Raw genomic sequence first — 26,574 nt, forward strand, 5'->3', positions numbered from 1 at the left:
CTAGCCATTCCCCTGGGAGCACTGGTGGGCCGATACCTGGACAGGGTGGGTGGATGATGTCACATGACGTCAGCACCTGCCCCCTTTACGGCCATCACCAGCTAAATAAAATTAAGTTTTCACTGAAAGGGAGAAAAATCATTCAATGGTCGGTGTCCATCGAATGATTTCTTTTTGGCCACATGCGAGGGAATGTGTTCTCGGACACATACACTTGCATGTTACTGAAGAGATGTTGGCTGCACTGACAGCGCGTTGGGGGGGTTCATAAGGGCGTAAGAGCGGCGTTAAGGTCCTCAGTAGGCAGAAAATGTATGCTGCCTAGCAAGACAAACCTGAATCAGGGCCGTTATTTTGAGCACCGACCATCTGGAGGTCCCTATTTTCAGAGGGTCAACCCACTGTCTTGCTATCAGGACTTTTCCCCAATGTGTGATGAGGGGCCGGGAGGTATTGACCCTGCATATGGCTTTTTTATTGTAAAAAAAATCCCACCGCCAGCGTACCATCGTCACGCACCCATCCTGATTTAAAATTCAAAATTACATGTTACCATGACAAGTATTATTTCTATTCCTAAATTTTTACCTGAATTTGAGTTTTTTTTTTTTTTAATGGGGTTTTTATGTTTACCTTTGTCAGATTTCATGATATACATATACCATGACATTTCAAGTGTAAATTTTGATAATGATTTTATAAAAAAAAAACAAAAAACATTTGAATACTGGATATTGTCTATTCCAAGCACTATTTGCATAACCACCATTTTTATGACAGGTAGCACAGAGTACCACTTGTTAAATCTGCCCATTTATGTCTCTCCACAGTATAACTGCCCAAGGCTTAGAAGATCTTTCCATATGTTTAAAATGTGTATTTGAAATATAGATTCATTTTGTGTGTAGATTTTGGTTACAAGTTTGTTTTTGTTTCCTGTGGGGGCCAATGTGTTTTTCTCTGTGGGGATCTCATGGTGTGCCGCAATGTAAAAAGGTTGAAAATCATTGCTATAGATAGACATTTCTGATGAAAAAAAGGATTTAATAGTTACTCTTAACACTATGAAAAAACACCTAATATGTTTCACCCAGTGCCCCATACTAAACAAAGAGTATGACCCAATGACGCATCTCACTAACATAGACATATGTAGATACATTCAGTGCTGGAGGAGTGTTGGGCCCTCTGCCCTAAAGTCCCTACTCTGCTTTTTTAAGCATACCAAAAAAAACATACTCAGCACTGGCCGTACAGGGGTGGACAGACACAGGGGTAAATTTACAAAGATGGGAGTTCTATTAAAGCCCCCAGAGATACCATTTCCTTTGCAGAGGTTACAGCTCCTAGACAACAAGTATGATATGTTTAGTATAGAGATGACTGCTTACACATTTTGCATTTATAAATTGAGGTTATGGGTTAACAGCAGCTTTGTTGCAGTAAAGTATTTCATACCTCACACATTATGATGTCCCTAGTCAGGACTCCCGGATGGCCTGCCATGTATGGGCCCAAAAATGGGCTTGGCTTTGAGCAAAAGGGGCATGGCTTTGCGTGATGTCCACGATCACTAAGCCACACCTCTGTTTGTGCCACTGTTGTGGCATAGCCAGCACTGTATGAGCTGCTGGCCATGCCCCCAGCCCCTCTGCAACCTGTAAAAAGACTGGGAGGCAGTGCAGCATGTGGTGGATGGACTCCAAACTGACCACCACCACGGGACACGGGCCAGGACTGACACGGTTATTTTTACTTCCCCCTAATTCCCCAACATGCTAAAGACATTACATAATTTGTTTACTGAAAATAACAATATTTTGGTATTTTATCATTTGATTATTTTTTTTTACAGAACTCCAAAGGCTTACTACAAAAGTGAGTACTACCTTCCGTACCATAAACACCCAATAGTCATTCAGTGTCTGACTGTAAATCCTGCCATGTCTATTGTAGAATAACTGACGCATCCAGAGGATTCCAAATGGAAAAGATTGAGTCTGGCTATGAAACTATGAATCACTTTACAGTGGACCTGAACAGAGAAGAACGCATCATTCGTGAAATTGACTTCTATAGGGGTATGTAGCGTGCACGGTATATTCATAGTATATACAGTGATTTACTCTATATATCCACATTTATTAGGATAATCTGAATCTATAAATGTCATGTAACCTTAAAACATGTCCTTCCCTTATTTTAATTGGGAGGGAAATATATACTATAGACCTTATTCTGGTCCACACGCAATGCTGCGATGTTCGCAGCATTGCGTGTTGACCAAACTATGCCCACCGCCTGCAGTGCCTTCAGGGCAGGCATTCATCAGCAGGGTACAACGGCTGACGTCAGCTGCCCGCCCCCCGCACCCACTTCATCGTCTGATTTCCCTGGGAGCGCCCAGCATTTTCATGGGAATGCCCATGATTTGCTGGGCATTCCCATGGGCTGTGCCCCCCTCAGCCGCCAATTAGTGATGTCACTGGAAGTAGAAGTGATTGGGCTATGAGGAAAGAGGCCAAAGGCTTTCAATGAAGGGCAGTGTGTTTTGAGTGTGGCGTGGGTTATAGCGAGCACACCCACTTTTTCCAGTACATCTGACATCTCTGTCTTGTTTGCGCTTCCTGTTACTAAATAATGACAAAAGTTCAAAATGTCATAATTGATAACTTTAAAATGTAAGGCGTATATTTTCGATGTCCTTTTAACTTTTGTGGTGTATTTTAAAATTGTGTGCACTTGGTCTGCACTGTGCAGTACTCAGGAACAATTCTCTAATTCTCGTTAATGCAGTCACTAGGCAGTATGAGATGGTATAAGGCAACCCAACTCATTTACACATTCTCTTTACTCATTACACAGAAGATGAAGAGGAGGAAGAGGAAGCAGCAGAAGGTGAGGACGCCGAGGACATTCATACAGAGTCTTCTGGTGAAGAGGATCCATCAGAGCAAATGACTCCTAATCCTATATCTACACTTGAGACCACAGCAATATCCATGAGCACCATTGCGGAACAGACCCAACCTCAGGCAGAAGCTCCACCAGCTCACAGTTCCCCCGTCCCACAAGTAATTTAAATATCATAACACTAATATTATTTCACAGTTTTTTTCTGTTTCAGTATTATTACCACATTATTAAACCCACATAGATTTACATGACTCTACTTAAAAAATTCTGGTGAAAAGTGCTATATAATTAGAAATATACTGTACTGTGATGTTTTATGTACAGTAAACTAAACTCTGGGAGTGAATTGAATTAAGTTTGGCAACAATGTTAGAAGAATAGCGTAAGAATTGACGAGTGCCGTAACATAATTATTATAAGCTTGAAAAATATTATATTCAACAATTTTAGTTGACCTAAGGCTTTTTGCTAAGTCTTGTTGAGTAGGCAAGTGCATTTTCTCTGTAGCAGATGGTACCATCCAAATGTTACTGTACTGTCATTTATACTGATAAATTAATAACTTACATGAGCAGTGTAAATGCTCTTTATAATGTAAATTAATATTACAGAGTCTGTAATCATAATTGACACCCATTAGAATTAGTATGTGTAAATATAAATCAAAATAAGTGATCCCAATGATATTTTAATAAATTAACCTTCACTCATGAATTATTGTAGAGGAGTTTTCAAATGGAAAACTTTAAGTCAATGCAGGCCATTAAGGGGATTGGGGGTTTAATTCAATTAGGTGGGAGTTTGCAAAAGGCATTAAACTTGCACCTTTTGGGGGGCATACAATCCCGGGTTCCAACTGTCAGAACGTTCCCACATACAGAACCCTGGCCTGTTTGTGGTCCACTTGCCAGTTTTTTTAAATGTTCCGCCTGTTGAGCGGTGAAAAGGGGGCATGTCAGCGTAAACGGACGTAAATTGTCAAGATCTGGATGTGAGCTGGACAATCCATGGCCGTTTACGCCAAAACAAACCCAACTGCTTTTAAAGTAGGGTCCGTACTGCCGAGCTGCCTCTTCAATGTTGTTGTAAATTACAGCATTGAATAGGCGCCCACTGCTACTGTATTTCCCCTGTCGGAAATGGCTGCGGGGATTGAATACCCCCTTTGCCTATAAATACACACACATCAACTTCACTTGCACATCCTGAGATTCACACAATTCAATTAGAATTGACAATTTGCACTACTCTTTTGTCTACAAATGTTGTCCAAGTGAACTGAGAAAATATCATGAAAAAGTGGGGAGACCTTCCTAGATGTCAAAAAAGTGACAGAATCATATATAAGACTGCTAGTGGGTATACGGAAAGTACTGCGCCTTATAAAAGGTGTCAAATGATGGATTTGTGCATTTTATTTTATTTATTTCAAAAAAGCTTACAAATTTTGTTTATTGACAAACAGTGTCAGACTGGGGCATGAAGGGCCCACGAGGGGAATGCAGTGGTAGGGGTATGGGTGTGGCCAGCCACCACAATGGCTTGCCTAACAATAAGAGAGGGCATGGTATGGGCTTCTTGATAGATATATATAGTAAATTCTACCAGTGCATGCATTGTAATGTAGAAGATTAATAACAGCAATGCACTGTATAAAATATACCATAGTGTTGTGTAGTATAAGGTAACATATGTATAATGCAAAGAAAAAACAAGGAAATAGCAGAGCTGTGTCTTTAAATCAAAATTTATTACAAATTTGATGATCTTTACAATGAAAATATAATTATCATTTATAATTATAATGAATAATTCAACTGCACACTCTTGAACCTAAACCCTGAAGGGGGTTGTGGGGTTTATGGGAAGTGGGGACCATCGGGGGTTTCCACTGTGCCACTGTGGGCCAGTCCAACCCTGCTGACAAAGGATTTTAATGAAGAAATGCAAAACAAAAATGTTGGGGTAATTTAAGGTCACTTTTAAAACAAAACTTAAATTAAAAAAACATAAATTATATGTAAGGCGTAATGTATATTAAATATTGGTTTTACATGCTGCTTCTTCCAATTTTACTGAACAAAATGACATTTATTGTGTATGTAAATTTGGACTATTTGCTGTTTTGTGATCGCATTTATTTTCCGCATGTCTCTTGCACCGCCATCTCTAACAGCTGCTCATTCTTGATGGTGTGAATGACATTAATGATGGAAGGGACATTACTGAACTGGCATTAATGAGGAATCATTATCATTTGTGAATAACCTAATTCATGTTTGTCCTGGACTGCTTTCAGCAGCTTGTGAATAATATCAATATATTATTGTGAAATATGCAAACTTTGTTTTTCATTCTTTTAATAACGGCCCATACACACTGGGCAAATTTGAGCTGAAAGCTGCGCAAAACAGCAAGTTTGAGCGGCTTTCAGCTCAAAGCCGCACAGTGTGTATGGCCCGGTGATGAGCTGTGAGCGCTGCTGCGCGCTCCCGTATCATTGCTGGGAAAGCCGCTCATCTGCTGTTATTACCAGCAGATGAGTGGCTTTGATGATGGCTTTGCATAGAGCTGCGCTACGCAAAGCCGCCCTCCTCCCGCTGACGGCACCAGCCAGAGAGAAAGCCGCTTAGTGTGTATGTGTGCCATGTAAAGGTATCCATCCGACAGTTTTGGGTGTATGCTGAGTTGGACTTCTGCCATTCTGTGTACCATTTAAACTGACAAATTAGCCTTATGCTGGGTACACATCAGGACAACTAGGGCCCGATCCCCTCAATCTAGATCCAATTCCGACCAATTGGATGTAGATTGTGTGGTGATTGGGCCCTTTTCTGTCCTGGTGTGGACTGATACCGATCCGATGCGCGGTCCCGCGGGTCGGTCGGTCGTTATTGAGATCCTACCTGCTGCAGGTAGGATCTCAATGACGACCATACAGCCGGGGGCGGGTCGCCATCGGATCGGACCCGCTCACGGTGCACATCGTGAGCGGGTCGTGCCCCCCCGCGTCACCGTGAGCGGGTCGGACGAGACACTGACGACCCGCTCACGATGTGCATCGTGAGCGGGTCGCCCTGGTGTGTACCCTACATAAGGCACACCTAGGAAACCAGTAGGAGGCATATCCACATTTGAAGATTTACATAATCTGCATTAAACTATAAAGGCGGGAAACTGAAGGGTCTAAAGCAGGAAAGTCCTGGTTACTGGGCTCATAAATCAGGCAGCTATCATGGAAATTCCCTGTTCTGACAATGACTGGGCCAGCAGATACGGGAAATCCAACATGTTGGAAGTTCTCGATTTGCTGATTGCAATCCAAAAAAATGTTGTGATTGACGAGTCTGAGATTTTTAACATTTTGGCAAAATGGGGGAATCAGCCCATAGATGTATGGGGCACATTACAGTGTGTTTAAGTAATTGCAGAAAAATGCAGACTGGCACTGAGAATGATACTCCTGTCAATTGTTTTTACCCGAGGGTCTCCAGCCCTAGCTAGCTCTTTCTGATTGCAGTTTATTCTCTGAAGTTAAAAAGTCTTAATTGTATTTAAATATATTATTTTCCCCGTGAGCATAGTTTGGCAATGTTTTTCCCATACAAATGGTGGAGAGTTGTAGTATTAGAGAGGTTTTCTATCATTTATTAAAACCTACTAGTAAATTGTTAAAAAAAACATATTCTCAGCATTAGGTACTTGTGTTAGGAGAGTATTAATATGATTCTTCATTCTTCCAATTGTGGTATCATTCTAATTGTAGTACATTATGGCAAGAACTTTTCAAAAAATACATCTCCATAACCCACATAAAGAGTCTTATTTGTTCTTTCCATTAGTAGCATCAAGCGTATAGTACAAAACTGGGTCAGTGGTTTAATGATTTAATAAAATTTAAGGGACAGTCAAAAACGTGAGAATCCTGTGCAATGCATTGCATTGCGGGTGAGGATAATATGAATATGAATCCTACAGTAACTTAGAGAACAGTAATGGCTACATGCAGACCTCAATGCTAAACGAATCAGTCAGGCTCCAAAAAATAAATTGGGTTTCAATTCACTCTGACTGTGACCTGACAGTCCAAAAGTACCAGGGTTTGGCCTTGATGTGAATTAAATTACCTATGTTTTGAATCTCAACATTTGACTCACCAAGGATATGTTTGCAATATATGTATCTATTGTGTGTAGTTTTTTTAAATAACATGTATGAAATGTTTTGAAAAATAAAGTGGATTACCATGTATCTATATTATTGCAATGGCGTCCATATACAGTACTGCTACTTTACTAAACCTGTAATTAGGATGAAAATTGATGCAAAACACATATGATCCAGGTCTTCCAGATTAAATTCAGGAGAGGTGGGAATGTTGTCAGAGGGTGACATCATGGAGTAAGTTTAATAAATGCTAGATTTCACATTGTGCGTTTCTTTGTCGAGTATTTCTTTTTTAAATTTCCTAGTTGAGCTCTTTAAGAGGCAGTGGCTGTTGTAAGTAAATTTGCCCCAAGCTGTGCCGAACAGTATAAACCGTTCACACAATTTAGTACATAGGCCATGTATAAGAACTTTTATTTTCTACCTATAGATTATTGTTCATCTCCAAGCTGTGTAAAGTGTAATGAGGGGGGGGGGGGGGGGGGTACACTTTGTTTTTGAATCTCTGGTTACATTAAGGAGAATAATCTTTTACTTTATTAATTGACACAAGGGATCATGGATTAAATGACCTATTCGCTGAAAGTAACGGACATGATCCATGGTCCACATCTACAGGCTTCTTTATAAAAATGAAGCATGTATATCTTAACTCAAGGCTCCTTACAACTTGTTCTCCCATTGTTTTCCTTAACCCCATTTGTTGCTGATCTCATTGTACGTTGCATGTTTTTGTATCAGACAAAGGGTTTGCGCCACTATTATCATTTTTGTTGAGCTTTATCACTGTATCTTTCCTGTGACTGCTTGTGACCTTTTTACATCTAATGAAAGCTTTGCAATCAACATTACTATAAGCTGCACTACAGTTTAGTTGATCTTCATCATTAACATAACATATTTTTATCTTTGAACGGTGCTTGCTCTGCGCTCCCTTACCTTATAAGCTGAATCTGAATACATGCACAGTGTAGAAAAGACTGGCAGTCGCATACCAAAAGATAACAATACTTTTTATTTTATCTGTCCTGATAAAGGGTGGTGTTGAGCCAACTGGTATTCAACAGACTCCTAATGTTCAAGTGCTCACAGCTGCAGAAACCTCAGATAACTTGTTTTACCCTTCCTGGTATAAGAGCCAAGTACAGCAACAATTCAAACCAAACAAGGTCCTGTTGAATGATGCTATGGGTCAAGTAGGTCCTTCCATTCCTAAGGAAATGGCTGTAAGGAAAGTAGACCCAGCAGCAGGAACCCTAAAGGAGCATGTGGCAGTAGCTGGTAAGGACACCAGCTCAACTGCAGATATCCCGCAGGTCAGTAATCATCTCCATGTTGCATTTGTGTGCTATGACCGGGCTGTACTAGTATAAACAGAAAAGAGTGCTACTGTATGCTACCAGTGTGCTGCTTTACGGCTATATGGAGAATAGAACAATTAGACGTGAAAAAATTGCAGTTACTTTCGTCATTTAATTATGTTTATTATTTGCTTTATTATATTTAGTTTAGCAATGCTAAAAATATGAGTAACTATTATAATTTCTACTTCATTTCTTCAGATACTGGTATTAATAATCATCTTGCATAAAGCTGTATTAAGGGCCTGAACCAGATGAATTCACTGGGGTGGGAATTCGCCGCCTGAGCGATTTTTGAATGACTCTTCATGCGCATGGTACGCAGTGCTTATGCACGAACCGTCCCCCCAAAGGCAGTGAGTGAAGGCTAGCCTGCTACTCGCAGGAAGAGTGACACCTTGTGGCCATTTGGGGTCATGCCGTTGGCATTTTCTGGGCATCGACCAGAAAACACCACTGCTCTCTGCTCGATGAATCCATCAATGTCCTTCTTCTCCCCACGGCCTTTGCAGCGCCGAATGAGTCCTGGCTCACTCACAATGGTGCACGATTTTTCCCCTATGTGCACGGTTACGAATGTGTTTGTATTCGGTGGGGCAGTAGCTACCTGCTCGATTGGCTCTAAACACTCGCAGCCCAGTGAGCAGGTCTGAATTAGGCCCCAGATGTCACTTGTTGTAAATCTTTATTGAACCCACTCACTTTCCTGCTCCCAAGCGTTTTAGGGAAGGTGTGACACATCTTTTCGCACAGCGATCACATTTATTCTCGAGGCGGGATTTCACTCTAGCGGAGCATTGTCTACCTGAGCGCTGTGCGGGCCGGTCTGAATCGGACTCAATTTGAGTTGATGATTGTATAGACCAGACATATGCGCTACAGCCCCAAATGAGTAAAATAATCCAGACAATATCTCTTCAGGTTCTGGGTAGTGTGCTGATATGCTCCTCCCAATTCTCCACCTAAATGATTACCTCAGATGTGGATTGATTTGCACATTTCTGAGAGAACTAGGCCGGATCTGTATTCCCACATGACAAGTGATCGGTAACGACGATAACATACACAAGAAACTGTGTTATGGCCTTGTCAGTCTGTGTCTTGTTGTGAGAGCAGCTATTTGAGTTGTGCTGATGCAAAGTGGAAGACAATTAAGAGGGAACTCTTGTAGATATCATGGGGTAGGTGTATATGCCAATGATAATTGTGACAGCAGCTCTGGTGACCAGAGGAAAGGGGTGGAGCATTCACACAGATGCCTACAAATCCAAAAACGGGTGTATAGTCACATTAGCATTCTGTTTGCAGCAAGCGTCGGGAGTTGCGCTCATACTAAGTATGATTCAGGCTCTTGGCATGACTTGTAACTCGAATAACTATTACAAGCAGGGGTAAATTCCCAAAGGCAATGAAGATGCCTCAGAGCTATATGGGGCATCTGCATGTACAGCAGCACCTGTGTGGTTCACAGCAGGAATGTTGACTTCTGCTCTTCCAATGAAGCTCTCTTATGGTGCAGCCACTGCTGCTGCAGCAGTTAATTAACTCTGTTCTAGCCTGCCCCCCTGGCTAACACCAATAGGGGATATAACGGCTCCCTACGGGTCCCGCTCATACTGATGACAGTGCACAGGTGAATGCTAATTCTGCACTCTGCATATTGCTGAATCTCGTCAGTGTGACACTGACCCACCAGCCAATGTCACACATCCAGGGCCGGTGCAAGGCACCGGAGCGCCCCAGGCGAGTCGGGGTGGGGGCGCCCCGGTGCCGGGGGGAGGGAGGGGGGGGGTGGTACCTGTGTAAAAAAATTGCTGCCCTGGCATCCCTGCAGTGCCGGGGCAGCAATTTTTTTACACAGTTCGCTGGGGGTAAGGGGCGAACTGCCGCCCTCCAGGTGCTGGCGCCCTAGGATTACTCCGGCTCTTTTCCCTAATTTCCCAAGTGTATTTCACATGTCACATTTCCCAAATATCTAATGAGAGAGAACAAGTCTGGAAAACATACAGTAGCTTCTCATCTTCCATGAAAGCATCAAGAGTAATTACAGAGCAAATTGTCATGAAAGCCACTTGCTACACAATTCTAAAAACAAGTTCCCAATTATGAGTGTATCTTGTACACATCTGCTCCCTTTTGTATTAACAGGGATGTATATAGGACTCTGGGTTTGTTTGCTGGTACTTGTAGTCCTACATTGTATTAATGTCAATGTTGAAGCATGTTTTCTTATTTCCTCACAGGGCTTAGCACTCTGCTTATCAATTCTGACTTTATTTATGATACTGTGTCATCTCTGGAATCAAATTCAATACATGATACTTACTATTATGGGTAGGAAAGACTTTGTTTTATTTATTTACTAACAGGTCATCTTCATCATTTCTCTAATACTGCTTTCACATTGCAGAAACGGGTATTGACCCTGTATTCTTAAATGGGACTTTAAAACGGGTCTGAACCTTAAGACCTTTCACATTGCAGGTGAAAACCGTTTTAAAAAGCATTTAATACCATTCACACATTCAACCTGTTTAACCCCCAAGGGACACGTTTCAAGCCATAGAAATAGAGCCATTCACACTGCCTAAAAAACGGCTTTGAAACGTGTAGGACTCTGCTTTTTAACCGTGTTGAAATACCAGTTAACTTTATCCGGTAAATCAACTCTGGCACCTTCACATTGCAGCCTTAAACGTTTTCAAATGGAAAAAAAACGTCAATATACCGTTTTAAAAGTGCAGTGTGAAAGGGGTATAACTAGTTTGAGCTTCGTGATTGTTTACCACTAAAATAATGTGATCTCTCACCAGTCAGTACACTGGTAGACTGTGTATACGGTAGTTTATTCTAAACATCCCATAAATCCTGCTGAAACAGAAGATAAAGGGCTATGTACTGTATTAAGCCCATAAGCCCCCCCCCCCATCCGCCCGCCCATCCTGTACACAATAGCCAATAGCCGGCTCTGTGTACGGTCAATTGAATCAGTGTCATCTCTGCAGCTGACTCGTGTCCAGTGCTCAGTCAGTGGGCAGCGGCAGGCAGCAGCATGTCAGTGCGTCGAGTGGTGCCGGCGCCCACACAGACCCTGATGCTGCTTGCTCCCCCAAGCGGCTACTGGGGCTGCCTTACAGTAATTACTCCACTGCATACACTACTGCGATGTATTGCAGCAGTGTCTGGCCATCCAATCCCCCGGGAACTGCCCAAGACCTTCCCCGGTGACAGGATCGCATGCCATACATCGCATGCGGTCCTTTCACAGGGTATGGATCATAGGGTCAACAAGAGGAAGGTCGACATGCATTAGGTCAACCATTGAAGGTTGACATGCAACAAGGTCGACATGTCTGAAGGTCAACAGGGACATTAGGTCGACACAAGTATTAGGTCAACATGGGCAAGGTCGACAGTCAAAAGGTCGACATGGGGTTTTCACTTTTTTTATTCCCAAATGTCGGCACAGTCAACATGGACACTAAAAAAGTGCACCGCGTTCCCTCGCGTGGCTCACTATGTTTCGGGCAACCATGCCCTAGTGGATGATAGGGCATGAAATACCCCCTGTCGGCACATGTCGGCTCAAAACAGAGTGAAAATCCCCATGTTGACCTAGCCCACATCGACCTAATGCATGTGTCGACCTAATCATGTATGTAATATCATGTCGACCTTCAGACATGTCAACCTTCATGCATGTTGATCTTCAGTGGTCAACCCAATGTATGTGGACCTTCTTTTTGTCGACCTAGTGACCATATACCCTATTACATGTGATGCATTGCATGGGATCCCTGTTACTTGCCGCCGGGGGGGGGGAGTCGGAGATCATAGGACTGCGCATCAGACCCAATGAGACATTGAACACATCCAATTTAGGCGGATTTCTCGTCAGGAACAGGATAAATCAGCCCAAATTGCAGTAGTGTATGGGGGGCCATTTACTATTATAAAACACAGAAGTTTTGTGATTTATCAAGCCACAGAAACTTTCAGAGATTTACTCCCATAGCTTCAGCTTCATCTTGAGAGCTCTTAAAGTGGAAAGAGGGATTCATTGAGATCCCTCCACCTGGGTGTAGTATAACACACCGAAAGTCGGGATTCCGACAGTCATTTCTCCAATGAAGCCCCTTGCGGGCTCGCTGCACTCGCCATGCTGCGGGCATGGTGGTGGGCTGCGCTCGCCACCTATTTTATTCTCCCTCTATGGGGGTCGTGGACCCCCACGAGGGAGCAGTCGGGATTCCAATGTCGGAGTAATGACTGTCGGAATCCCGACTGTCGGGGAGCCGTCCGGCACCCCCTCCACCTTGTTTGACTTTCAGAGAGCTTATTTGTAATCTGACTCTCTGTACATATTACTTGTAATTAGGTTGTGTGGACCTAAAACTAAAAGAACATCTACTCCTGGAAGCACCATTAAGAATGCCAGCATTCCGGAATGCATGCTCCAGAGAAGCATAGTGTCGGGAGGGGAACTGATATTGGTGCAGAAAGTGCATTGCATCGAGGGCCCTGGAGTGTGGCCCACTGCTACCCAAACCACCGATGAGTTATTGTAATTGTGTGTTGCAGTAGAGCAGGGGGGCCTATATTTTTGCATCTGGGCCCACAACCCAAGTTCCACCACTGGTGAACATCTATGCCTGAATATTATTTCATGCGCATTGATTGAGTTCATTGAAATAGTTTTGTTTTCTACTGCTTGTAGTTAATGTCTCTCAATATTTCCAAGTACTGTCCGTTGTCCTTTCTCTTTGTCCTATGTATTTGTGAATTTATCTTATTTCATCCTCTACAATTTCATTGTTGCTATTCTCAACAAACCTAAAGTAATGTTTAGCATAACACAGATTATTTTATACAGTGACACAAATGCATGCATATCACCCTAAAGTATATTATAATGGGAATCGGTACATCTATCAGAATGAACTTAGGTCTACAGTCATTAGGTCGACCCCACTAGGTCGACTGGCAGGAAGGTCGACCTGATTTAAGGTCAACATGGGCCAAGGTCGACATGACTTAAGGTCGAATTTGCATAAAGGTCGACATGAGGAAGGTCGACTGGTCATAAGGTCGACATGGGTTTTTCACTGTTTTTTTATCCGAATGTCGACACAGTCGACATGGACACAGTTGGAACTGAGAATCGGACACTCGCATCGCTCGCTTCGCTCGCAATGCTTCGGGCACGGTGGCTCGCTTCGCTCGCCACAGCTTTAATAACCTCCTCCACGCCCTAGTGGATGGTAGGGCATGAAATACCGCCTGTCGGCACATGTCGGCTCAAAAAACAGTGAAAAACCCCATGTCGACCTTATGACCAGTCGACCTTCCTCATGTCGACCTTTATGCAAATTCGACCTTGAGTCATGTCGACCTTGGCCCATGTCGACCTTAAGTCAGGTCGACCTTCCTGCCAGTCGACCTAGTAGGGTCGACCTAATGACTGTAGACCTAAGTTCATTCTAATAGATGACCGCTTCCCTTATAATGCACCTCCTATACTGTTTGGTCTTAATTTTACATGTTCACTTAATGGGGATTCCGCGCTCCTTAAAAAAAGCCATCAGATCTCATCCTGAAAATCTACATGGGAGACCTCCGCAGTGCATGGGAGACCCCTCCGCAGTGATGTCTGCAAGTCCTCAACTTCCACTGCAAATACTGTAAATCATGATGATGTATTTCACGCTGTCACTCCATGCAGTTGCCCCTGGGAACTCCCTCTCCTGTCATTGTAGTATTTATTAATGAAATCCTATAGCATTGTTGTATTCATATGAAGAATCTGGTTTTATTATTGTGACTATTACTCATATTTTCTTTAAAAAACAAGCCCATTAAGACCAAGATGATGAATGCTAAATGTCTGGCACCTAAACTTCCCATGTAACTAGTATTGCAGTTACCTGTAACTAATAAATAAAATGATCACTTAAATGGAAGGGAGAGAGTGAAAGTGGGACAGAAACAGGAAGGGAGAGAAGGAGGGACAGGGAATGGGAGAGAGAGAGAGAGGAGGGACAGCGACAGAGAGAGAAGGAGGGACAGCGATGGGTAGAGAGAGAGAGCAGGGACAGTGACAGGGAGAGAGAGGAGGGACAGTGACAGGGAAAGAGAGGAGGGACAGCAAAGGAGAGAGAGAAGGAGGGACAGCGATGGGTAGAGACAGAGAGAGAGAGCAGGGACAGTGACAGGGAGAGAGGAGGGGCAGTGACAGGGAGAGAGAGGAGGGACAGCGAAGGAGAGAGAGAGGAGGGAAAGTGACAGGGAGAGAAAGAAGGAGGGACAGTGATGAGGAGAGAGGAAGGACAGTGACAGAGAGAGAGAGGAGGGACAATGACAGGGAGAGAGAGAAGGAGGGACAGCGATGGAGAGAGAGAAAGGAGGGACAGCGACAAGGAGAAAGAGGAGGGACAGTGATGGAGAGAGAGAGAGGAGGGACAGTGATAGGGAGAGAGAGGATGGACAGTGACAGGGAGAGAGAGGAGGTACAGCGATGGAGAGAGAGAGGAGGGACAGCAACAGGGAGAGAGAGAAGGAGGGACAGTGACAGGGAAAGAGAGGAGGGACAGCGATGGAGAGATAGAGACATAGAATACAGAATTTTGCAATACTGTAATATTTACAAAATAAATATGATATCCTACACTTCTTTAAGCTTTTATGTGTCCTCCGAGGACTTCTCCGCCCTCCTGTTTGGGCTGACACTGAGGGGATGGAAAATCATTTGCCACAATTTCAGAGGATGAAAATGGCCTGGATTTGGAGATAAAAAATGGTTAGAGGCCCCTTCCTGCGGTTAATGGATGAGGCCTCTAACAATGAGCACTGGAGTCCCATCCGTGCTGCTGCTCAAATTACTGACACTTCCACCCTACTCCTCACCCACCCCAGGCTTCCTCTCCTCCCCTGCCCCAATCCTCTCGGCCATCTGTCTCCTAAGAGCTCCTCTTGGCCCAGCTGCTGCTTTGCCGCCGTATTAGTCCTCCCCACAGTACTCACCTTGCCGCCGATTGTTCTCCGCAGTCTCCGCTCGGCACGAGGAGAGTGGGTGTGCCTCCCTGTCCTACACCCCTCCACGCTCCTTCGTGTCATGGCCACATTGCCCGCAGCTCTAGTATAACAGGGTGCATAGGGAGCAGCGGACCCTTGAGACAGTCCGGGCCCCATAGCAGCTGCACCCTCTGCACCCTCTGTAGTTACACCATTGCCATTTATATATCAGAAGTCCTCCCAGGCCATTCACTAACATGACATTTCGGTGACCTCTGCTCAGTATATTCCATGAAGACATGCAAAGTAAAGACCATTGACAATACTTGTTAATACATAAGGGAGGCTGATTGATTGATTGCATTTCATTATTAAAATCCTAAATCTCTGTGTACTTCAGGATTAAGGAAAACCTGAATCTTAAATGTTTAGCAAAAATACCATAGACATCTTCTGATTCAACATGGCAGGTTACAAACTGCTAATACTCTGCCTTTTCTTGATGTTGGTCGAAAGAAGATGGGAACCAGAACAGGTACATAGCACCTAATGTGCATTGCCACATTAAAGGCAGGGCCCAGGGGGTACATTACCACATGCCCCACTGTCTCAGGGGGCTCCCTTCCACTTCAGGCCGTTTAATGACTCGCCCACCATAAAGAATCACTGCAGCGCTGCTCCATCTCAGATGATCGGGCTCCTTCAGTGCCAAGCCTGCATTGTAGCATTGTTGATGTCATTTAAAAAAAAAAGGGGGCATGGCCACAACAATGTGATGAGGCCACACCGCCACTTTGCCAGGATCTGCCAATCACTCTGCGACCTTTTGTGCTGCATATGCCTCTGGTTTCTGACTAAGGAGGTCACTTGTCTGAATTCTGCTGCTGCTGGGTCCAGAGCTGGATTAAGGCATGAGCAGGACTGGGGTACTAAAGAGAAGGGGGCCCCAGTGGACTAAAATTAAATATATATATATATATATATATATATATATATATATATACATACAGTATACATATATATTTATATATATTAATATATATATATATAATAAGTTGAAGAGTGTGTGTGCGTGTCTGTCGCATTGCAGACACACCGTGGCACTCAGAGCCACAAAATTCAGCAGCACGATACCTCAAAGCCGTTTTTGGGAAATTTCACTTGGAAATTTCAAAAACACCAAGGGTGACATTCTATGCTATGCAGTAAAATCTGCATGTTTTTTATCGCACCAAATCGCACTTTTGAAAATCGCAAGATTGGCCCGTTTTTCGCATATTTAATGAGATGCGAAAAACGGGCCAAATAGTGCGAATAGGATTCGATTTGGTGAGATTTCTTTAGTCCTGAAAATGTGCGATTTTCAGGTCTGAAAATCGCACGTTTGCAGGAAATCGCAATTTAAAAAAACAACAAAAACAGCGCGGGGTCCCCCGCCAGAGCATAACCAGCCCCGGGCTCATTGAGCCGGTGCTGGTGACATAAAATCAGGGTCCCCGACAAATAGGGGTCCCCTTGATTTAATGAAACCAGCACCAGGCTCAAGGTCCGGCGCTGGTTCCCGAAATACGGGGGGACAAAATGACTAGGGGTCCCCCGTATTTTAAGAACCAGCACCAGACCCAACCAGCCAGCAGGGTAATGCCACAGCCGGGGGACACTTATTATATAAGGTCCCGCGGCCAAAGCATTATCCCCCTGGCTGGTCAGCATGGGCAGGGGTCCTGGGGAAGTGGGGACCCCCCCAATGAAGGGGTCCCCCCCCTCCAGGACTTACCAGCCCATGCTGAAAGTCCGGGGCTGTCCCCGATGCCCCTGGGCGGTGGGCATCGGGCTGATGCAAAGTGTAAAAAAAAGATTAAAAACTATTGTTTTCTACTGTAGAACTATGAGTCCCAGCAAGCCTACCCCGCATGCTGGGACTTGGAGAACCACAAGTCCCAGCATGCGGGGCATTAAAGGGCCCGCTGGCACTTGTAGTTCTACAGTACAAAAAATAGGAGCAGACGCGCTGCTCCCAGCTGGTACCCGCTCACGGACTGGAGAGGCGCAGAAATGTTTCATTTTCCGCGCCTTTCCTCCGGATGTTTCTATTGGCCGCCTAGCGGCCAATCAGGAGCCGACTTTCTCGGCTCCTGATTGGCCGCTAGGCGGCCAATAGAATCATTCGGAGGAAAGGCGCGGAAGATGAAACATCTCTGCGCCTCTCCAGTCCATGAGCGGGTACCAGCCGGGAGCAGCGTGTCTGCCGGAGAGGATGCCGAGGTCGTCGCCGGGGACCAGGTGAGTAGGATTTCCTTCCTTAGGAACCCCTTTTGGACTACTTCGGATCCTGGACCCCGGAGACATAAGCCCTGGAGCCCAGGACCCCGGACCAGCCCCGGAACCAGGACCAAGGCCCCGGAACCGGACTCTTCTGTCCAGGAGCCCCGGACCCCGGACCCAGGATCCAGGGACCGACCTACGGGCTCAAGGTAGGTAAGTATCAGTGTGTGTGTTATGTATGTATTAAACTTTTATTTTTCAGGGTGTCAGTGTGTTTTATTTAACTATTTTTTTGTACTGTAGAACTACAAGTGCCAGCGGGCCCTTTAATGCCCCACATGCTGGGACTTGTGGTTCTCCAAGTCCCAGCATGCGGGGTAGGCTTGCTGGGACTCATAGTTCTACAGTAGAAAACAATAGTTTTTAATCTTTTTTTTACACTTTGCATCAGCCCGATGCCCACCGCCCAGGGGCATCGGGGACAGCCCCCGGACTTTTAGCATGGGCTGGTAAGTCCTGGAGGGGGGGGACCCCTTCATTGGGGGGGTCCCCACTTCCCCAGGACCCCTGCCCATACTGACCAGCCAGGGGGATAATGCTTTGGCCGCGGGACCTTATATAATAAGTGTCCCCCGGCTGTGGCATTACCCTGCTGGCTGGTTGGGTCTGGTGCTGGTTCTTAAAATACGGGGGACCCCTAGTCATTTTGTCCCCCATATTTCGGGAACCAGCACCGGACCTTGAGCCTGGTGCTGGTTTCATTAAATCAAGGGGACCCCTATTTGTCGGGGACCCTGAATTTATGTCACCAGTGCCGGCTCAATGAGCCCGGGGCTGGTTATGCTCTGGTGGGGGACCCCGCGCTGTTTTTTTTTTTATTTTAACTGTTTAAACTTTTTTTTACACCAGAACCCTGCACAGATCGCAATGATCTGTGCAGGGTTCTGGCTAATTCGCCCATCAGAACCTGGTCTGATTTTTGGGCGAATTATAGACACAGTTTATACAAATCGCATACCATTAAATATGCGATTTGTATACTTTTTAATGTGAAAACATCTGGATGCGATGTGCTGCGAAAAGCAGCCATCGCATTTCCAGTGTGTCCAACTTGTTGGCCAAAATCGCACTTTTTTCACATTTTCGCAGCTCATTAAATATGCGGAAATGGAAAAACATGCGATTTCGACCGTTTTTGCGAAAAAAAATCGCAAAAAAACCCCTCAAATCATAGAATGTCACCCCAAGTTTTAATTTGCCTTTATTGATGATCTGGGGAAAAGATCGATGATCTGGGAAACCGTTGACGAAGGAACAACTCCACACCTGGGGCGAAATGTAATAGGGTGCGATTTTTTTTTTTTTTGCGATTTTTCCCGCAAAATATGCCGTTTTCGCTCATTTCCTGAAAATCGCATATTTTATAGGGTGCGATTTGCGGGAAAAATCACATTTTTTAAAGGTGCGATTTTTAGTTAGACTAAAAATCGCATCCAGATGTTTTCCCATTAAAAAGGATAGAAGTCGCATATTTAATGGGTTGCGATTTTTAGTAAAGCTTACTAAAAATCGCAAAAAAAATAGACCAGGTTCTGCCTGGCGCTTTTATCAGAAACATGCACAGATCATTGAGATCTGTGCATGGTTCTGTTGTAAAAAAATAGTTAAAAGAAAAAAAAAGAAAAAAAACGGCGTGCGGTCCCCCCTCCTAAGCATAACCAGCCCCGGGCTTAAAAAGCCGGTGCTGGTATAATAAAATCAAAGGAACAATCAAGTTGGGGTTCCCTGGATTTTATAAAACCAGCACCAGGCTCAAGGTCCGGCGCTGGTTCCCAAAATACGGGGGACAAAATGACTAGGGGTCCCCAGTATTTTAAGAACCAGCACCGGACACAACCAGCCAGCAGGGTAATGCCACAGCCGGGGGAAACTTATTATATAAGCTCCCGCGGCCAAAGCATTAACCCCCTGGCTGGTCAGCATGTGCAGGGGTCCTGGGGAAGTGGGGACCCCCCCCAATGAAGGGGTCCCCCCCTCCAGGACTTACCAGCCCATGCTGATAGTCCGGGGCTGTCCCCGATGCCCCTGGGCGGTGGGCATCGGGCTGATGACTTGTGTAAAAAAAAGGATAAAAACTATTGTTCTTTACTGGCGAACTATGAGTCCCAGCAAGCCTACCCCGCATGCTGGAACTTGGAGAACCACAAGTCCCAGCATGCGGGGCATTAAAGGGCCCGCTGGCACTTGTAGTTCTGCAGTGAAAAAAATAGTGCACAAAATCACACTGACACCCTGTAAAATAAAACTTTAATACACACAAAACACACACACACTGATACTTACCTACCTTGAGCCCGTAGGTCGGTCCCTGGATCCTGGGTCCGGGCTCCGGGGCTCCAGGGCAGAAGAGTCCGGTTCCGGGGCCTTGGTCCTGGTTCCGGGGCTGGTCCTGGGGTTCCGGGGCTCCTGGCGTGAAGAATCCGGGGTCCGGGATCCGTGGTAGTCCCCAGGGGTACCTAAGGAGGCAAATCCTACTCACCTGCTCCCCGGCGGCGACCTCCGGTGACAGCGCTGCTCCAGACTGGTACCCGGCTTGAAGGACTTTGCCCGGCGCTGAGATGTTTCCTCTTCGCCGTCTCTGCACAGAATGATTTCTCGGCCAATCAGGAGCCGAGAAAGTCGGCTCCTGATTGGCCAGAAATCATTCTAACTAGAGACGCCGACGAAGTAACATCTCTGCTCTGGATGCGCTGAGATGTTACTTCGTCGGCGTCTCTAGTTAGAATGATTTCTGGCCAATCAGGAGCCGACTTTCTCGGCTCCTGATTGGCCGAGAAATCATTCTGTGCAGAGACGGCGAAGAGGAAACATCTCAGCGCCGGGCAAAGTCCTTCAAGCCGGGTACCAGTCTGGAGCAGCGCTGTCACCGGAGGTCGCCGCCGGGGAGCAGGTGAGTAGGATTTGCCTCCTTAGGTACCCCTGGGGACTACCACGGATCCCGGACCCCGGATTCTTCACGCCAGGAGCCCCGGAACCCCAAGACCAGCCCCGGAACCAGGACCAAGGCCCCGGAACCGGACTCTTCTGCCCTGGAGCCCCGGAGCCCGGACCCAGGATCCAGGGACCGACCTACGGGCTCAAGGTAGGTAAGTATCAGTGTGTGTGTGTTTTGTGTGTATTAAAGTTTTATTTTACAGGGTGTCAGTGTGATTTTGTGCACTATTTGTTTCACTGCAGAACTACAAGTGCCAGCGGGCCCTTTAATGCCCCGCATGCTGGGACTTGTGGTTCTCCAAGTTCCAGCATGCGGGGTAGGCTTGCTGGGACTCATAGTTCGCCAGTAAAGAACAATAGTTTTTATCCTTTTTTTTACAAAAGTCATCAGCCCGATGCCCACCGCCCAGGGGCATCGGGGACAGCCCCGGACTATCAGCATGGGCTGGTAAGTCCTGGAGGGGGGGGACCCCTTCATTGGGGGGGTCCCCACTTCCACAGGACCCCTGCCCATGCTGACCAGCCAGGGGGTTAATGCTTTGGCCGCGGGAGCTTATATAATAAGTTTCCCCCGGCTGTGGCATTATTCTGCTGGCTGGTTGTGTCCGGTGCTGGTTCTTAAAATACGGGGGACCCCTAGTCATTTTGTCCCCCGTATTTTGGGAACCAGCGCCGGACCTTGAGCCTGGTGCTGGTTTTATAAAAACCAGGGAACCCCAACTTGATTGTTCCTTTGATTTTATGATACCAGCACCGGCTTTTTGAGCCCGGGGCTGGTTATGCTTAGGGGGGGGACCGCACGCCGTTTTTTTTTGTTTTTTGTTTTTTAACCAAAATCGCATATATGAAAATGCGCACATTTTCAGGACTGAAAATGCGCACATTTTCATGACTAAAAATCGACCTAAATCGCGGCAAATCGCATTTTTTGCCGCTAATTCGCATCTCATTACATATGCGAATTAGCGTAAAAAAATGCGATTTTTAAAGGTGCGATTTCTGGCGAGTTTGGAACTCGTCCAAAAATCGCAGCCTATTACATTTCGCCCCTGATTTCATTGCTGTCATTGAGTGTGAATGAAACATTCTAACCATAATGGTGAAGGCTTTAAACAATTAGGAATAATTGAGGATATACATAGACCACACATCACACACACACACATACACATTGTACACGCACACACACACTATACCACATACGCACACATAGCACACAACACACACATATATACGTAGTGCACCTCACACACTTACACATTGGACAGATACATACAACAAAACACACACATAACACACCACATGCAGTACAACACAAACCCATATACACTACAAACACACCCAAAAACAGTACAACAAACACACAGAACACACACATTTAAACATTGTTCAGATACAGAAACATACAGAACACACACACTTAAAAATTGCCAGGATACGCACAGCACACTACACACACATATATATGTAGCGCACCTCACAAACTTACACATTCGGCAGATACACACAACACAACACACACAAATAACACACCACTCACAGTACAACACACACCCACATTCACTACAACACACACCCAAAAACAGTACAATACACAGAACACACACACTTAAACATTGCACAGATACACACAGCACACTACACACACACACACACACACATTTATACGTAGCACACCTTACGCACTTACACATTGGGCAGATACACATAACATACCTCTAACAGCACAACACGCCCACATTCACCACACACACCCAAAAAACAGTACAACACACACAAAACACACTCTTACAGATGGAGCTAGTCCCATCCTGGCAGGGGATGGTGCTGGCGACGCCAGCCGCCATCCCCCACCAGCGCCATAACGAGGGCGAGAAAGGGACGCGCGGGTCCCCGCCGGCTTGTCGGCGGTAACCCGGGGTCCCCGCCGCCTGTCCGCATCCCCCCTAACCCCCCCTAACCCTGTCCGTCTCCCTGAGGCGGAGACGGATAGGGTTTCCGTCGCCCCGCCGACGGAGACTGAGACGCGCGTGAGACGCACGCGCGTCTCAGTCTGATGGATGGCGAGGCTGCTGGCGGATCGCCAGCGGGGACGTTCTGGCAATCCGCCAGCCAGGATGTAGCCTGCCCCATCTGTAAACATTGCACAGATACACAAAGACACAACACACACATACACATACTGTATATACATAGCACACCTCACACACTTATGCATTGGACAGATACATACACAACACACACAACCACATACACTACAACACACACACAAAAACAGTACAACACACACAAACACACAGAACACATAAAAAAAGAATTTGCTGTTTATTTAACGCTGTACCGGCAAATAAAAACTGTACCTAATGTAGCCTTTTTTTTTTTTCCCCATATCCGTCTCTCCAGTCCTCCAGCCTGTCACTGCGCTTCCCGGCAAGTTGCACTGAGAAATTTTTGTCCTGGCCAATGCACCCGTTGATCAATACAAAGTGGGTACACTGCACTCACCCTGTTAGCTGGATGTTAGGCACTGCTCTGCCTTAAGGGTTTCCCAGACTCTTTTGGTTCATAGATAGGGGGACATTTACCAAAATGGATTCGTAGAAAAAAGGTGTATTCGTAGGCAGAAATACATTTTTTTTTACGAATTTGTATTTTCGGGATTTACAATCCCAAAAATACAACAATTCGTAGTCCTAAAGATGGAACATTCGTATTTGTATTTACAAATACGAATGTCTACACCATCGATAGGATACGACAGAAATCACAATTCAAAAGAATGGTGGTTCCTGATGTACTAAGCAGCCGTACTGATAATACGGCTGCTAAGTGGTGTGAAACACCCACGCAAATACGACAGAAAAATAGAACACCATTTTCCTGTCGTATTTGCTTTAAGCCTGCACGGATCAGTCAGATCCGTGCAGGCTTCAGTGTAAAAAAATAGAAAAATTAAATAAATAAAAAAAAAAAACGGCGTGGGGTCCCCCCCACAGCTGTAACCAGCACCAGGCTGAAGGAGCGGGGGCCGGTAATTAAAAATCAGGGAACCCGACAAATAGGGGTTCCCCGATTTTTAACAACCAGCCCCAGGCTCCAGGTCCGGGGCTGGTTCCCAAAATACGGGGGATAAAATGACTAGGGGTCCCCCGTATTTTAAGAACCAGCCCCAGGCACAACCAGCCAGCAGGGTAATGTCTCAGCCGGGGGACACTTATAATATAAGGTCCCGCGGCCAAAACATTAACCCTACCGACCAGTCAGCCTGGCCAGGGGCCCTGGGGGAGTGGGGACCCCCCCAATGAAGGGGTCCCCCCCCTCCAGGACTTACCTGACCAGGCTGAAGCCTGGTGCTGTCCCTGATGCCCCTGGGCGGTGGGCATCGGGCTGATTCAAGTGTAAAAAAAAAGATTAAACTATTGTTTTTTTACTGTGGCACTACAAGTGCCAGCAAGCTGGGACTTGGAGAACCACAAGTCCCAGCCTGCTGGGCATTAAAGGGCCCGCTGGCACTTGTAGTTCCACAGTTAAAAAAATAGTACAATAAACACACTGACACACATGAAAAATAAAAGTTGAATACATACAAAGCCCACACATACTAATACTTACCTATCTTCTTTCCGTAGGTAGCCCTGGTCCTGTGTCGTCTTCTGGTCCTCCTGTGTCGTCTTCTGGTCCATGTCGACGTCGCTGTCCATGTCGGCGATGGCGTCCCCGTCCGGATCCGACGAAATCCATGGAGGAAGCTGTGGAAGGAAACCATACTCACCTGTCCCAGCGCGACGTAGTCCAGGTAAGTGTCTTGGCAAAAAAACAAACCGAACACCCGAAACCAGACCGGACAGAGGGAGCCGCACAGTGTTTGTTTACATCGTGCGGCTCCGCCTCCCGAATGCCGCTATTGGCCGCCTTGCGGCCTAGCGGCTCCTGATTGGCCACTAGGCCGCAAGGCGGCCAATAGCGGCATTCGGGAGGCGGAGCCGCACGATGTACACAAACACCTTGTGGCCTAGCGGCTCCTGATTGGCCACTAGGCCGCAAGGCGGCCAATAGCGGCATTCGGGAGGCGGAGCCGCACGATGTACACAAACACCGTGCGGCTCCTACTGTCCGATCTGGTTTCGGGTGTTCGGTTTGTTTTTTTGCCAAGACACTTACCTGGACTACGTCGCGCTGGGACAGGTGAGTATGGTTTCCTTCCACAGCTTCCTCCATGGATTTCGTCGGATCCGGACGGGGACGCTATCGCCGACATGGACAGCGACGTCAACATGGACCAGAAGACGACACAGGAGGACCAGAAGATGACACAGGACCAGGGCTACCTACGGAAAGAAGATAGGTAAGTATTAGTATGTGTGGGCTTTGTATGTATTCAACTTTTATTTTTCATGTGTGTCAGTGTGTTTATTGTACTATTTTTTTAACTGTGGAACTACAAGTACCAGTGGGCCCTTTAATGCCCAGCAGGCTGGGACTTGTGGTTCTCCAAGTCCCAGCTTGCTGGCACTTGTAGTGCCACAGTAAAAAAACAATAGTTTAATCTTTTTTTTTACACTTGAATCAGCCCGATGCCCACCGCCCAGGGGCATCGGGGACAGCACCAGGCTTCAGCCTGGTCAGGTAAGTCCTGGAGGGGGGGACCCCTTCATTGGGGGGGTCCCCACTCCCCCAGGGCCCCTGGCCAGGCTGACTGGTCGGTAGGGTTAATGTTTTGGCCGCGGGACCTTATATTATAAGTGTCCCCCGGCTGTGACATTACCTTGCTGGCTGGTTGTGCTTGGGGCTGGTTCTTAAAATACGGGGGACCCCTAGTCATTTTGTCCCTCGTATTTTGGGAACCAGCCCCGGACCTGGAGCCTGGGGCTGGTTGTTAAAAATCGGGGAACCCCTATTTGTCGGGTTCCCTGATTTTTAATTACCGGCCCCGGCTCCTTCAGCCTGGTGCTGGTTTCGGCTGTGGGGGGGACCCACAGCCGAAACCAGATCTGACTGCCTGCACGGATCTGACTGATCCGTGCAGACTGCCTGTACGAATTCGTATTAGCGGCCGTATATATGTGCCGCTAATACGAATTGTTACACCATCGGAGGGTTACAAAGCAGTCGTATCTGACTGCTTTGTAATTTCCCCTCCGGAACACGACTTTGCATACGACTAAAACAGTCGTATGCAGCCGTAGGGGAAATACCAATACGAAAAACTAGGTTTTTCATATTGGTAAATTTCCCCCATAATGTTTCGTCGATGGGCATGAGCGCTGCATGTATTTATTTGAATGTTATGAGTGTAAGAAGTTGAAGAATAATGAAGAGATGAAGATTTGGCATGTCAAAGTGTACAATTTACTCAATAAATCGTGAAAAAATATGTGTACATAGAAGTACAATCAAGAAATGAAAGTAGGATTCAAAAATAAATTCTGATTCAAACTGATAATTGTTTGGATGGGGGTGGGTTGAGAAAAAAATCTATAGGTGGAGGGGGGTATGGATATTGTGGGCAAAATTGGTGTTTGGTACACCTACAGGGGGTCCCCAGTTGAGGAGATATTTTCACTACAGTGTCACCGTAGGGGGATTTCCAATTGGGGTTCAGGTGGTCTTTTAGGGACCCCTTTACAATCCTGTTGGTCTCTTCTCCTGGAGCCTACGGTCTCCCTCAGTGATTGACTATCATTAAGGGAGACCGTTGGCTCAAGGAGAAGACACCTATGGGATTGTAAAGGGTCCCTAAAAGACCACCTGGACCCCAATTGGCAATCCCCCTATGGTGACACTGTCACCATGACACTGTAGTGAAAATCCCATCAATTGAGGACCCCCTTTAGGTGTACCAAACACCAATTATGCCCAC

The 26,574-nt window shown here is 45.9% G+C and overlaps 1 protein-coding gene across 2 annotated transcripts in view; it reads left to right on the top strand.

The window, feature by feature from the left end:
- The window catches only part of TRIM55 (tripartite motif containing 55), a 144,104-nt gene that overhangs the window by 90,630 nt on the left and 26,900 nt on the right, over positions 1–26,574 (top strand). For both annotated transcript variants that reach the window (XM_083187190.1, XM_083187191.1), the window contains 4 exons: positions 1,856–1,878; positions 1,957–2,081; positions 2,866–3,074; positions 8,121–8,399. In XM_083187190.1, coding sequence (XP_083043316.1) covers positions 1,856–1,878; positions 1,957–2,081; positions 2,866–3,074; positions 8,121–8,399 — 636 coding nt within the window. The remainder of the gene's footprint in view (positions 1–1,855; positions 1,879–1,956; positions 2,082–2,865; positions 3,075–8,120; positions 8,400–26,574) is intronic.

This window comes from Crinia signifera, chromosome 5 (genome assembly GCF_055691185.1).
Source record: "Crinia signifera chromosome 5, ASM5569118v1, whole genome shotgun sequence".
Classification (NCBI taxonomy): domain Eukaryota; kingdom Metazoa; phylum Chordata; class Amphibia; order Anura; family Myobatrachidae; genus Crinia; species Crinia signifera.